This window comes from Acomys russatus, chromosome 6 (assembly GCF_903995435.1).
Source record: "Acomys russatus chromosome 6, mAcoRus1.1, whole genome shotgun sequence".
NCBI lineage: Eukaryota > Metazoa > Chordata > Mammalia > Rodentia > Muridae > Acomys > Acomys russatus.
Genome location: NC_067142.1, coordinates 38445402 through 38457746, shown reverse-complemented (window position 1 = coordinate 38457746; position 12345 = coordinate 38445402). Strand labels below are relative to the sequence as shown.

The window sequence follows — 12345 nt, the reverse complement described above, 5'->3', positions numbered from 1 at the left end:
TCTACTTTGGGGAAAGTGGAGGCTTAAAAAAAAAAAAAAAAAAAAAAACCAGTTTGCATTATAGACTGTTCTGCAGAGATCCTGAGGCTAAGATTTCATGGATTTCCTAAAGTAATACAATACAAGTGCCTTCACCACTGTTCTGCCCTGGGGCCTTAGCAGAGTGTTTGTCACTCAGTAGATAAAACCACCGAATTAATCCGTGGATGACCACAGCAAGGACTTTTTGATTACCCATAATAGTATCCCAATAACCTAGAAGAACTGATTTGAAAGTGCCGATAGAGGAATGTACTGTTTGGTTTAATCAACCTGATGTGATCATTACACCACTGTATACAAAGTATCACCATATCACTCACCCCACAAGTGTGTGCCATTTTTGTTTTCATATGTCCTTTAAAAAAGAAAAAGAAAAAAAAATCAAAAGAAAAAAAATGCTGGTAGGAAAGGAGGTAGACAGTGCCCCAGTACTCAAGCCCTTAGAGTGGATGTTGCTTCTTTCAGAACAATTGTATTTGAAAACAAGTACTAGGACATTTACAGTTCTGTGTCGCTACTAGCACATGAATTTATTAGCAAGTTTCTTAGTGACTTTTGCTCATGTTAAAATATTGAATTTCAAAGGAAAATAATTGAGCATCTCCCAGAATTAGCCCAGACTATCCTGAGGCAGAGACACTCTAGGACCTTCACAAACTACATTTCCTCTGCCCTGTAGATTGCAGGACGGCAGTGCCCATCTAGTGAAGCAGCAAACCCATCTGTGCTCTAAAGGGACAATCCGGGCTTCTATACGTTTGCAGTCGTTTTCTTATTCTAGTTAACTCAATGTGCGCACCTGTGTCTCTGCCCCTGCGCGAGTAACTTCCACAAAACTCAAAAGGTATTAAAGGGCTCGTAAGGGATCTCTGCAACTGTCCAGTGCATTTAATTGGGCAGACTTGGTGATGGCTCTATGCCATGCTAGGAAGAGAGACAAACCATCGCTCCTTCTAACAGCCCACCGATTTACGCGATGCCGAACTTCAGCTTGTCCATTCATTTTCAAGGTGCGAAGAGGACATCAACGAGTGTGCCTCTGATCCCTGCCTCCACGGAGGCCTGTGCAGGGACCTGGTCAACAGATTCCAGTGCATCTGTGACGTGGCCTTCGCAGGCGAGCGCTGTGAGCTGGATGTAAGCGGCCTTTCCTTTTACGTATCCCTCTTGCTGTGGCAAAACCTCTTTCAACTCCTGTCCTACCTCGTTCTGCGCATGAACGATGAGCCAGTTGTAGAGTGGGGCGCACAGGAAAATTATTAATATGCGAGCGCTCTCAAGCGTAAACGGTTGATTTGCAAGGAATGTCCTTTCGCAATGTAAGGCTTCAGGGAAGATAAAGGGAAAGTGAAAGAATAGAATCCACGTGCAGCAGTGGTTCTCAAGCGCCGCAGTGCTGAGATCCTTTAATACGGTTCCTCCTCATGTTGTGGTGACCCCAAGCATAAGCTTATTTTCGATGCTACTTCATAATATAAATATCTGTGTTTTCTGAGGGTCCTAGGCAATGCCTGTGACAGGGCCACTTGACCTTCAAAGAGTCGTGACCCACAGGTTGAGGACTGCTGTTCTAGAGGATAGAAAATGCACTCGAGCCTCTTTAAGCACAACACAAGCAGCTCGGGTCTACATAAGATATTTTCCTATTCTATTTTTTAAATGAAAATAATGTTCTTAATACAGCCAGAAATATCTCGTTACACAGTGCCCAGTCCTAAGGCACTGCCATCCTCAACATTTTCATGCTGAATTTTGTTTTTTTGCTTTTTTTTTTTTTAATTGCGATTAGAAAACCTTTTCTCTCCACTCACTTTTGCATGTTTCCAACCTTCCTGTCAACAGTTTACCACTGACACTGTGATTCTAATTTGGTGTGTGTCCTTCATTCTCATCGGTTATATGTAACATGAAAATTTGAAAATAGCTATGAAAATTTTTGTAGTGTGTACCTTTCTGCAAAGCTATTCAAATGAACTGTGGACAGGCAAATTTATCCACAGTAACGTGGGAGAAAGATGATCTAGGGTCAGCATGACTTCGGATTTCTCATGCCATTCTTTTCACCAGAAAACAGTAGCTAGCCTTTTCTCTATTTCTTTCTCTTACTCTTTCCCCTTCTTCACTACAATTAAAAACCTTCTATTAGCTACTCATGAATTTGTCGAGGTTTGATTTTTTTCATCAAGTTTCCCCATTAACTATGCTAAATATTTTTTTGGGGGGAGTGTTATTCCAAAGGAAGCTTTATTAATGTTCATTGAAGGAAAAATACTTTGACCATCTGAATGAATTCATGACACCACTGAAATAGCAGTGGCCTGCAAGATGCCTTTCTGAGAATGTCTGTCTTCAGGAGCCGCCCTGGTTTGAAAGCAGAAGGGTAACTTCCTTTGCATGTTATCAATGCTCACTGAGCCATGATTGTTCTAAGGAAATGCTTTTGCTGTGGAAATGGCCACAGTCAACTAAACATGCCACCCAGACACAAGACAAAATAATGTACCATGAAAGAAAAAAAACTGCATTTTTTTTTTATTCCTCGGTAGTTATAAATTGTATGTAGCAGCCCTCGTCCTGTGCCAATCATTTCACACTAGCAGTGATGTTGAGGTCTTTCCTGAATTCTCTTTATTTTCCACACATCTGAATCTTTGTGTCCACACCACTGCTTAGGGTAGCCTCTTGTAAAGTGAGACTGCTGGGGCCAGAAAGCTAAGTAAAACTTCCCCCAAAATACTTGCACTCCTAAGTATCTTCAGTAAGTAGGTTAGAGTCAGAGACCATATATGGAGTTTCTTGTTCACTCCCTTCTACACAGGCCATTTTGAGTGTGACCTACTCCCTACAGAAGAATATATTTAAGGAGTATTTACCCACAGTCTATTTCTCTGTATAGCTCTAATGCTTCTGTTGTCACTGTAACTGTCCATTGCTTTTCTATGTCCCAACTGTTTATTGTCGTTTGATAGCTTTTTGCTAAATGTTCTCTCTCTATTCTCCCTGTTTCTCTGTAGTTCAAGTGTGTCTATGTGACTAAGGATTTTACTCATTTTCACAGAAAAATAAAGTCTTTTCTTCTGTATGTTGTTTGTCATTCTCTGGTGGCACATGTCTTTGTTTGCTTAGACTAAGTTATGCAGCAAGAGATCCACAAGCATGTGCACTCACGCACACCCATCCACTACCACCACCACCATCAGGAACACGTGTGAGCACTTATCTTTAGATTACTGTTTCCCCATGTATGTTGTTCCATATGAACACCCCACACCAAGGGCCAGGCTGCATGGTCTTTCTCTGTCAGGCGAGTGGTTCTGTAGCTGACCTTTGAGAACAGACCACGTCACCCTCGCTGGTTCTAACTGTTGACTTACCTCCTCTCTGACAGAACTGGCCTTAGTGTGACCTGATGAAAAGGAAAGATCATCTCACCTTAGGGACAGAAGTCCACACCTCAGTTAGTCATAATTCACACATGTTCTTAGGGTCACATTTCTGTGACAGATTACATTTACTTGGATAAAGACTCATCTCATTTTGCTGATGTTTCATCTTTAACATCTGTACCACACTGGGTTATGATCAGAGTTGACTGTCTTCCTCCTTTGTTAATATGTACATGGGCGTGGATTTTGCTGAAGATAAAAGAAGTAGAGACACCTGGGAAACTTGGATAGGTGCCACATTTTAATTGTAAAGAGAAAATTATATCCAGTTAGTGCTGGTTTGGAAATCTGGGTCAGGATGATAAGGAGCCATTTTAAGTACATCATTTTCCCCAACTACGCTTTGTCAATTTTACATCAATTAAAGTCCCTCCCATTCTAACTTTTTTTTTTTTTTTTTACTAAATTTTGTTGGAAGATCACTAAAATAGAAGTTGCTTACCTAAATACTTCAAAATTAAAGCTCTTGCTGGAGTGGTGTTATATACAAATTGAATTTAATTTAGAATAGGATTCTCTGTTAACTACTATCACCACTTCCAATACGTGCTGCTTCATTGCTTATGTGCCCTTTTTTATTTACTCACAAATGATTTAATGAATATTTACAATATGTCATTCCTTAGTAATTCCCAGGTAAACAACCATGAATTAGACATGATGCATACCCACATAGAGCCAAAAAAAAAAAAAAAAAAAAAAAATCCCAGTAGGTAGGAAAGGCCGATCAACCAAGATTCAGTCAGTGTCATGATGGAAGTAGGCTCCCAGTGTGGGGCCTGCGAAGCAAGGGGTTTTTGTCCAAAATTAAGACTAGATGTAGAAGCTCAGGAAAGAAAGCTTTCCAAAGACCATGCTGAGATTTACAGGTAAGTAGCAGCCTGGTTGTAAAGGAGGGATGGGGCAGGCAACACTATTCCAGGCAGAGCAGGCTGTGAGGTTGGACAGCGTGGCTGGGAATGGGAGAGCACAGTAAGGCGAAGCTGTGGAGGTAAATGGGAGAGTGCCTAAAAGTCACAGAAAGACCACGGCTTTTCATCCTCAGACCACAGAGCAGCCTGTGAAGTGTTTCCATTACACTTACGCTCTCAAAGACTACTTGAACTTCTCCATAGAAATGGGTTAATGACAGACAAGACTGCACAAATAATCATATAGCTAAGAGGCTACTGCAGGAACGTGGACAAATGAGAGGAAAATTTTGAACTACCATGTGTATTGTCATATGCAAAGAAGGGTGTCCATGAACAACATCTGAAGCTGTATGGCGTAATCATTTTCTGCAACATAGTGTATGTAGTTCTATAGTGATGGCTGGTTCAATAGGGTGACAGCTATTTGAAAGATTGGTCCACTGAATAAATGAATGACTATAAAGCTCTGGCGTGAAACTACAGTGTAATGCATATGTGTCACTATCTCAGACTTGATATCAAGAAATAAATCTGGGATTAATATATATATATATATACTTGATATACATATTGTAGATACACTGAATGCTATGGTTCTGTGGCTGCCCATGTGCAAACTGTTTGTGATATTTTTCTGTTGCTCTGCAAAGTCACTACCTTAAACCAAAAGCAGTATAGGCTTGTCACCTGGATCCTATGCTGAAGGTCTCATCCTTTGACCTTTAGTGTATTCCATGGATTAGAAGTTTGGTATCTCTCATCTGCCCACAGAGAGAATGTGCCAAAGAAGGAATACCAGGAGGCAGAGCATTGCATCTACCTCAAGAATTTACCTGCCATGCCCTCACTAGTCACTAATCTCCTCATTCTGAGCTACAGTCTACATGTTTCTTTGGGCGGTGATAACCCATTTGTTAAAAAAAAAAATAATCACTAGTGGTTTTCTATATTTCAGTTAACTTTGCTTTTTTACAAATCAACCTTTTCTTTTGTCAAAGTTGTAATTTTTTTCACTATATTACTATTTTTTATTTTACTTTAGAATAACTATGAACCTGTGTAGTGGTATCTTGCAGGTTGTTCTAACATTTTAAGCTCTTGAATTGTTCATCCACTTATTTTGTTTCTGTTGAATTTTACACACAACAGAATTTGCCTTTCTTTGCTTTATCATCATTATTCGTGAACGCAGCTTGTTAGGATTCCCTTAAGCCCTTCCTAGAGTGAGTCTTTTTTATTGCAAGTCATACAAATGTCTTGAACTGGACCCTTTGCTGGGGAACTTGAATTTCATCACTCTAATCTAACATACTTTCAGGGTTTTTTGTTTGTTTGTTTGTTTTTTGGTTTAGATAGTCTTACATCGTGGGGGTGTAAATTTGGCTTCCAAAAGTGATTTTTGATGGGAACTCTATCGATTTGCTGCACATTGGCCTCTCAAGGCTCAGGCCTCAGCCACTTCCCAGCTAGACAGACGCCCGTCTTCAGCTTCCTGGCATCCGAGTGGCTCTCTCTCTCTTTACACTCCTAGTTCCTTCTCTTTCTTTCTCTGGCAAAGGCGACTGTATCCTTTACACCTTTGTCATTGTGTGCTTCTTTTTAGTGACTATGGTATGACTGTCTAAGCATATCCCCGCCACCCACAGCAACTCTCAACAATAGTCTTCTCCAGGTCAAGGACTGTCTACCACATCAAACACAGCGATAAGAGATTTATCACTTTACAACAACACCTTCTTTTCTTGATAGTTTGACTCGAGGCTTTTTCTAGAATGAAGCTTGCCAGGATAGTGTAGCAAGTGAGAGCGTGAGAAATCTTTGATTATGCAAGGAGGAGTTATTCTTAGAGGTGTAACAGTGTCACGGGGCAGTAATTTTGTCAGTTTGGGCCTGTTTATCCTTAGTTGTATTTGTCTTTAGTTGTATAATAGTCCTAAAACCTTGGCTAATTCCTGCACCTGAGTCATGTTGAATTTAGTCTCCACCAGCTAGACATCCTCCTACGCAAGGCAATAGTTGTTCTGTTTCCTTGATTTAGCCATCAACTAGCTAAATCAAAGTCCCAATGCTAGGGGCAGTGCTGTCTTTGAGGTACAGTGCACATCTCTGCTCATTTTGCCCTGTAGCAGGACAGCTTGCAGTCTGTGTGCATGGGCATGTTTCATGTTCTATCTGGAAATTTGAGAAGAAGGGATTTTTTTTTCAGAATTCTTTCCAGAATTTTCTCCTTCCTTTTCCAGTCTCTGCCATAAACCTTGTTATTTTTGTTCTTTAAGTCTGCAATAATTTGCTTCTGTTTTAATGAACTGGGGACTGTATTGAGAAAACAAGCTGAAAATTCTAAACTCATCAGGTCTTCTGCTCTCCTGGCTCAGCTTTCCCGTAGTCCAAGCGCACTGCCATTACTCACCCATTCTCTTGGGGTTGCTCTTTGTCAGTCTACCCACATTGTAGTTGTTAGTGCCCAAAGGTTGGTATAATAGAAAGATATTATTATCATCTGAAGGAGAAACTGCAGTTTTAAGTAGGTCAACTTAATTCTCCTGCTCTCCATGCCATGAGGTCACCTCTGAGGTACACATTTTCCTTTTGGACATCACATTTAAAGGAAAGCATTGGATATGTTTAGGACCAAGCAAAGGGCATCTTAGAAAGAATAGGAAGATAAAGGAATATTTTCTCCAGAAAGCACAGGCTGAAAAGAAGCACAAACGCCATTTCATAGCTTCTAGTATTTATCACTAGAGTGTAAACAGTGGGCTTGTCACACAGCAAAACAGAGAGAAGAAATAAGGCACAGGACACAGAGACATCATTTGCAGGAAGATTTCAAATCAGCACAGGCAAAAGTGAGCCAACATTTGAACTCTTCAGCAGTGTTCCAATTTGATTTGCAACAAAGTGAACCCCTAACCTAGAAACCTTCCAATAGAGCCTGTGTCAGGATGCCAGGAGTCTTGATGAGAATACCTGTGCACTGACAGGAAGTGCTGCATAGACTTGGTAGGGTCATAAGCACTGGTCATAACCAATTCAGCACAATTAGTGCATTTGCATGGCAATAATCTGTGGAGGTTGCATTGCATGCTACTTGTGATAGCAGGATGATGGGGTTGAATGAAAACAATTTTTTTTTTACTCAAATAACACTTCAGGGAAAGTGTAGCTCGTCAGGTCAGATAGCTGATCCAAATCCCCTGGCACTTAGGGGAAAAGAGAGGATTGGGGAAAATGCATCAATGAACTTCAGATCATTAACACATTGGATCATGTTATGGTGAAGAAATGTTAAGAACGAGGAATCTCCTTAAGAATGTATTTTTAGGTGCACTGATTTATTATGCTGGTTTCTTTGGAATCGAAACCCATCAGCTCTGTCCTATTTCGCACCCCAAAGGCACCTTTATTCAGAGGAAAAAACAGGCTGAGCTGTGATACTTCATATGCACACAGGAGGCTTTCTGAGCAAGGCTTGAAGTCTGCCTTGCTCTATAATCAATCATTTTAAGGCAGCATCTGCAGTAGAAGCAGGGCATGGGGCCAGGAAAGTATAGAGCTATTGGGACAGTTTATTTGAATGTTCTTTTTTTTCCTAAATAATTATGTAAAATAATACCATTACAATGATATTCCATTGTAAAGTATAGGAGAGTTCCTGCTAGAAGAGTAAGTTAATGCTCATTCAACAATTATCATAATATATGTCACCAAAATATTGACATTATAAATATATTTCATGAGCATTTTGAATGGCTCAGTGCACGCATGATATATATTTAATATCTGCCAGGATGCTGCTTCTCCTGAATTATTATTGTGAAACAATCTGTTAAAGAGTTTAAAAGGATTTTTAGCTGCCATAAAATCTAATTCTCTTTTCATATAAAAGAAGAAGAATCTAAGTAAGGAGAGGGGGGGTGCCTGAGTTAATACTAAGTCTCAGGGCTGAGGAGTTGTCACAATGGTTAAAAACACTTGCTGCTCTTTCAGAGGACAGTAGTTCATTCCCCTCACCTATACCTGGTGGCTCATGGCTATAACCACAGTTCCAGGGCAGCAAATGCTTCTTTCTGGCCTCCACCAGCACGCCCATACATGTAAGCATATGGACACACACACACACACACACACACACACAAATAAACCTTTAACCTTTAAGATATTAGTTTTCCCCACCCATTATTCACTATTTTCTCCATCCCTGTGCTGACACAGTAAATCATTTCTCAACCTTCCAGGCAGGTTGCAAATGAGGTTCTCCCAGTAGCCTGTAATACTATATATGAGACTACTTTTAAACAGTAAAAATGCACAAAATCCAATCAACATTGGACCTATATTCATGAAAATGTAATCGGTCAAAAGATGTTAAAACATCTTGAATGTAGATATCATGAAAAATTGTCAACCATTATTACTTATACTTTTGGAGGGCAACATTCAAATTATATTTATGTACAGAAAACTTAGCAGTGTACAAGAAAACTTAGCAGTGGCAAGTTCTTTGTTTTTTCCAGCCTGGAAATGCAAGCCATAGATTTTGGGCCAGGACATTGTCTCCCTAGTGGCTGCAGAGCTCATCGTATCTGTCATTGGAACTGGTCCTCATAGCTTCCAGATGCTTTACCAGAGCTCCTTTGTCTTCCGAGTGAAAGCAACGGTGGTTCAAGTCTTCCTGTGAACCCAGTCACCCAGCTTAGCCTTCTCCTTGATGATGCAGTAGGGGACCCCCATCTTGTGACACAGGGTAGGCAGGTAGACCGCCAGCTCAATGGGATGTACATTATGGGCCATCACCACTAGCTAAGCCTTTTTGTTCCCCAGCAAGGTGTTGAATGTATTGACCTCTGCTCAAGGGATAAGTGGTCTCTTAGTGGGGACACCACTTTTGCCACCATCTTTCTTCTCACTGTGGGTAGGCAGCCTTTACTTCTCCTCCTTTCCCCCTGGCCTGAACTTGCAGGCAAGCTTAAGCATCTGGGTAGCTGTTTGCTTGTCCAGGGCCTGAGTGAACTATTTAACAGCAGGGGTTACTTTTCACAGTTTTGCTAGCTGCAGGCTGATGTAACGGGCCATTTGACACAGTGGGTGTATCTTTTAGCAATGTTCTGTCCGACACTGCAGTGGTTAGGCCTTTTCTCAAATAGAGGATTCACCAACTTTTTGTCCTCCTGCTTCTTCATGACGGCAGGACATAGCACCACCTTCTTCCCCTGGTCCCTATTTCCTTCGGACAATTTGTTCAGCCAGAGGAGAGAGCTCATTTTTCAATCTGAAGATCCTAGAAAGTGAAAAATAAGGTTGGTTTAATGTTGTAATAGAAAGACAAGGATACAGAGATGCAAGAAACCTGCATATCATCCCTGCCATAAATATGCATCTTAAAGATGAGGAAAATGAGATTTAGAAGGTTGAGCCTCTGGCCTAAGGTTATACTGCAAACAGATACCAGAGCAAGGCTTAGCCTGTGGGAATGGTTGCTGCCAAGCCACATGTCTTCCTACTGTGCACCATTGCCAGCAGTTTGTGGGTTCTGAATCTAGAGCCTCACACTTGCTAAGCAAGGACTCGCCCACTAAGATATACCCTTCAGTCTTTTTTGTTTAAGTTTTTTATTTATTTTTGGAAAAGTCTCTCACTAAGTTTCCCATACACACCTTGGACTTTCGATCGTTCAATTTGTGGTCCTCCCAACCCTTAAGCATATGGGATCACAGACCTAAACCACTAGCGTGGCTTTGGTGCACAACATAGTAGATTGGTTTCTAGGTAGGTTACTCCTATAAACCTGATAATTCACTATTTATTTGTATTAAATAAATGACGCATAAAAGAAGAAAACATGCATAGCCATAGATTTTCTCATTTGGAATTTAGAAAGTCATACACAAGGCTTGCATATAGCAAATTCTAAAAGTATTCTATTTTCTTCTGCTAAAACGTGTGGTGAAAGTGTAGAAATGAGAACAGGTCTGCTTCAATTTGAAATAACCAATATATACACCTACAGAAAACTATTTCTAGTTTCAGAAAGATTGAATTTATAACTCCTGAATTTTTCCTCTTACTATCATTCTGGGAGTGGTTTTCTATCCGTATTTTAAGAAGAGCAAACGGAAGCGTAAAGACATTGCATCAGTTACCCAAGTTTGTGCAATTAGGGAGCATTATCCCTGGGGTGTAATCAAGCTTTTTCATCTCCAAATTCCATGTTCAAGATGGAGTCATGACCTCTGAGCTACGGCGCAGGGAACGGCCCACGGTGCCGTGAATGAGGCTGCGCAGCAGTGCTCATCCCTTCCCAGGTCAGCCCAAAGACTGTGCTTCTGTAGCATTCGTTGGCAAATTTCGAGAAGACACACGTTTTAAAAACACATAAAAAAGAGAGCGCCAAGAAAAACAAAATGAAAGGGACTTGAGGAGTTAAGAGACACGTCTACTGGCAAAGTCCATCTTTATCGTACCTGCACAAAGGACAAAGCGTACTTAGATATTAATGGATGGATTAATCAGATGAAAGTTTTGAAGCCTCAGAATTTGAGGGTGTGGGCATTTGCTGAGACCCCATAAGTACAGCAAGTGGTGGGAAAAATCTCCTTCACCGAGTAAGAACAAGCTTGGGGAATATATTAACCCAGGAGAATGAAGCAGAAAATAAAAATAAGTGCAGCAAGGACATGGAATCATTTATGAATGACAGAATCATAAATCGTTTCTGAGAGGGTTGAGTTGTGCTTAATTGCAAAGGCTGATGTCAAGGACAATGCCGACTGGCCCACATCCTCAGGCTCTTCTGGCAAACAGAGCCCCGGCCAGTAGCACTGCAGTCTGAGGCCGTATGACAGTGCCTTGTGCTCTCAATTCGGCCTGCAGAGAGAAACACTCAGAATGGCATTCTCTTCGAATTATAATTTTAAAAAAGCACTGTCACTTATCACAGAGTTTTCACTAATTAGCATTCAGGAGCAAGTAAATATAGCACTGTATGTTTGCACAAAGATGAGTAACGGCCAGCAGGTATGTGACAAGATGCTTAGCATCACTAATCATAAGAAGTGTGTACATCAGTACCACAGTGGGCCATCACCTTATACATGTGAAGTCAGCTATTGCTGACTGAACAAAAGATAACAAGTGCTAGTGAGAAGGAAGAGAAACTGAGAATGTAAAACTGTACAGCAACCACAAAGCATTTTTAAAAACATAATTATGATTATTTATTAATTCCTCCTTTATCCCCATCAACAGTTTTCCTTCACAGCTTCAGGCGCTTTTTTTTTTTTTTTTTTTTTTTTTTTTTTTTTTTTTTTTAAGCCCAATGATCCACTGAGTGGAGCCTGTCTGTGGATTACTGAAGTCCATCTCTCAGGCCCTGCATCTTTTGAGAAAACTGACTTTTCTTCCTCAAGCAGCCAGTAGCTGCTCGGGTAGGCACGGGACACCATAATCCCCTCCTCTATTCAATCTTGTATTTTGGCGCCCATGATCATGTGCAGGGTTTGTGCATACAGTCTCCGCTGCTATGAGTCCGTGTTTACAACAGTGCTGTCGCGTCTGGCAAATACTATTTTGTTGCAGATGTCCACTACATCTGGCTCTTACAATCTCTCTGTCCCCTCTTCCTCAATCATCCCTTAATCAGCCTTATAGGGAGATGACATAATATAAATGTCTCGTTTAGAGCTGAATACGTCACAGTCTTTTACTCACTACATGTTGACAGACATGAATATCTGGATTAATCAATAGCTGCTACAAAAGTAAGCTTTTATGGAGATTAAGGGATACACTAATATACAGGTATACATATAATAGCTTAGGGTAGAGTTTATTGCAATGCCCATTTAGCAGAACAGAAGTATTACTTTCTCCCCAGTGCCTACGACCTAGAAAGGTAGAAGTTTGGTACACAGTTAACAGTACCAGACATGAGTTCACAAGTG

General features: G+C 40.7%; 1 protein-coding gene across 1 annotated transcript in view; it reads left to right on the top strand.

Moving 5' to 3' along the window:
• Positions 1-12345, top strand: part of Crb1 (crumbs cell polarity complex component 1) — a 209882-nt gene that overhangs the window by 176218 nt on the left and 21319 nt on the right. The window contains exon 12 of the mRNA XM_051148315.1: positions 1053-1179. Coding sequence (XP_051004272.1) covers positions 1053-1179 — 127 coding nt within the window. The remainder of the gene's footprint in view (positions 1-1052; positions 1180-12345) is intronic.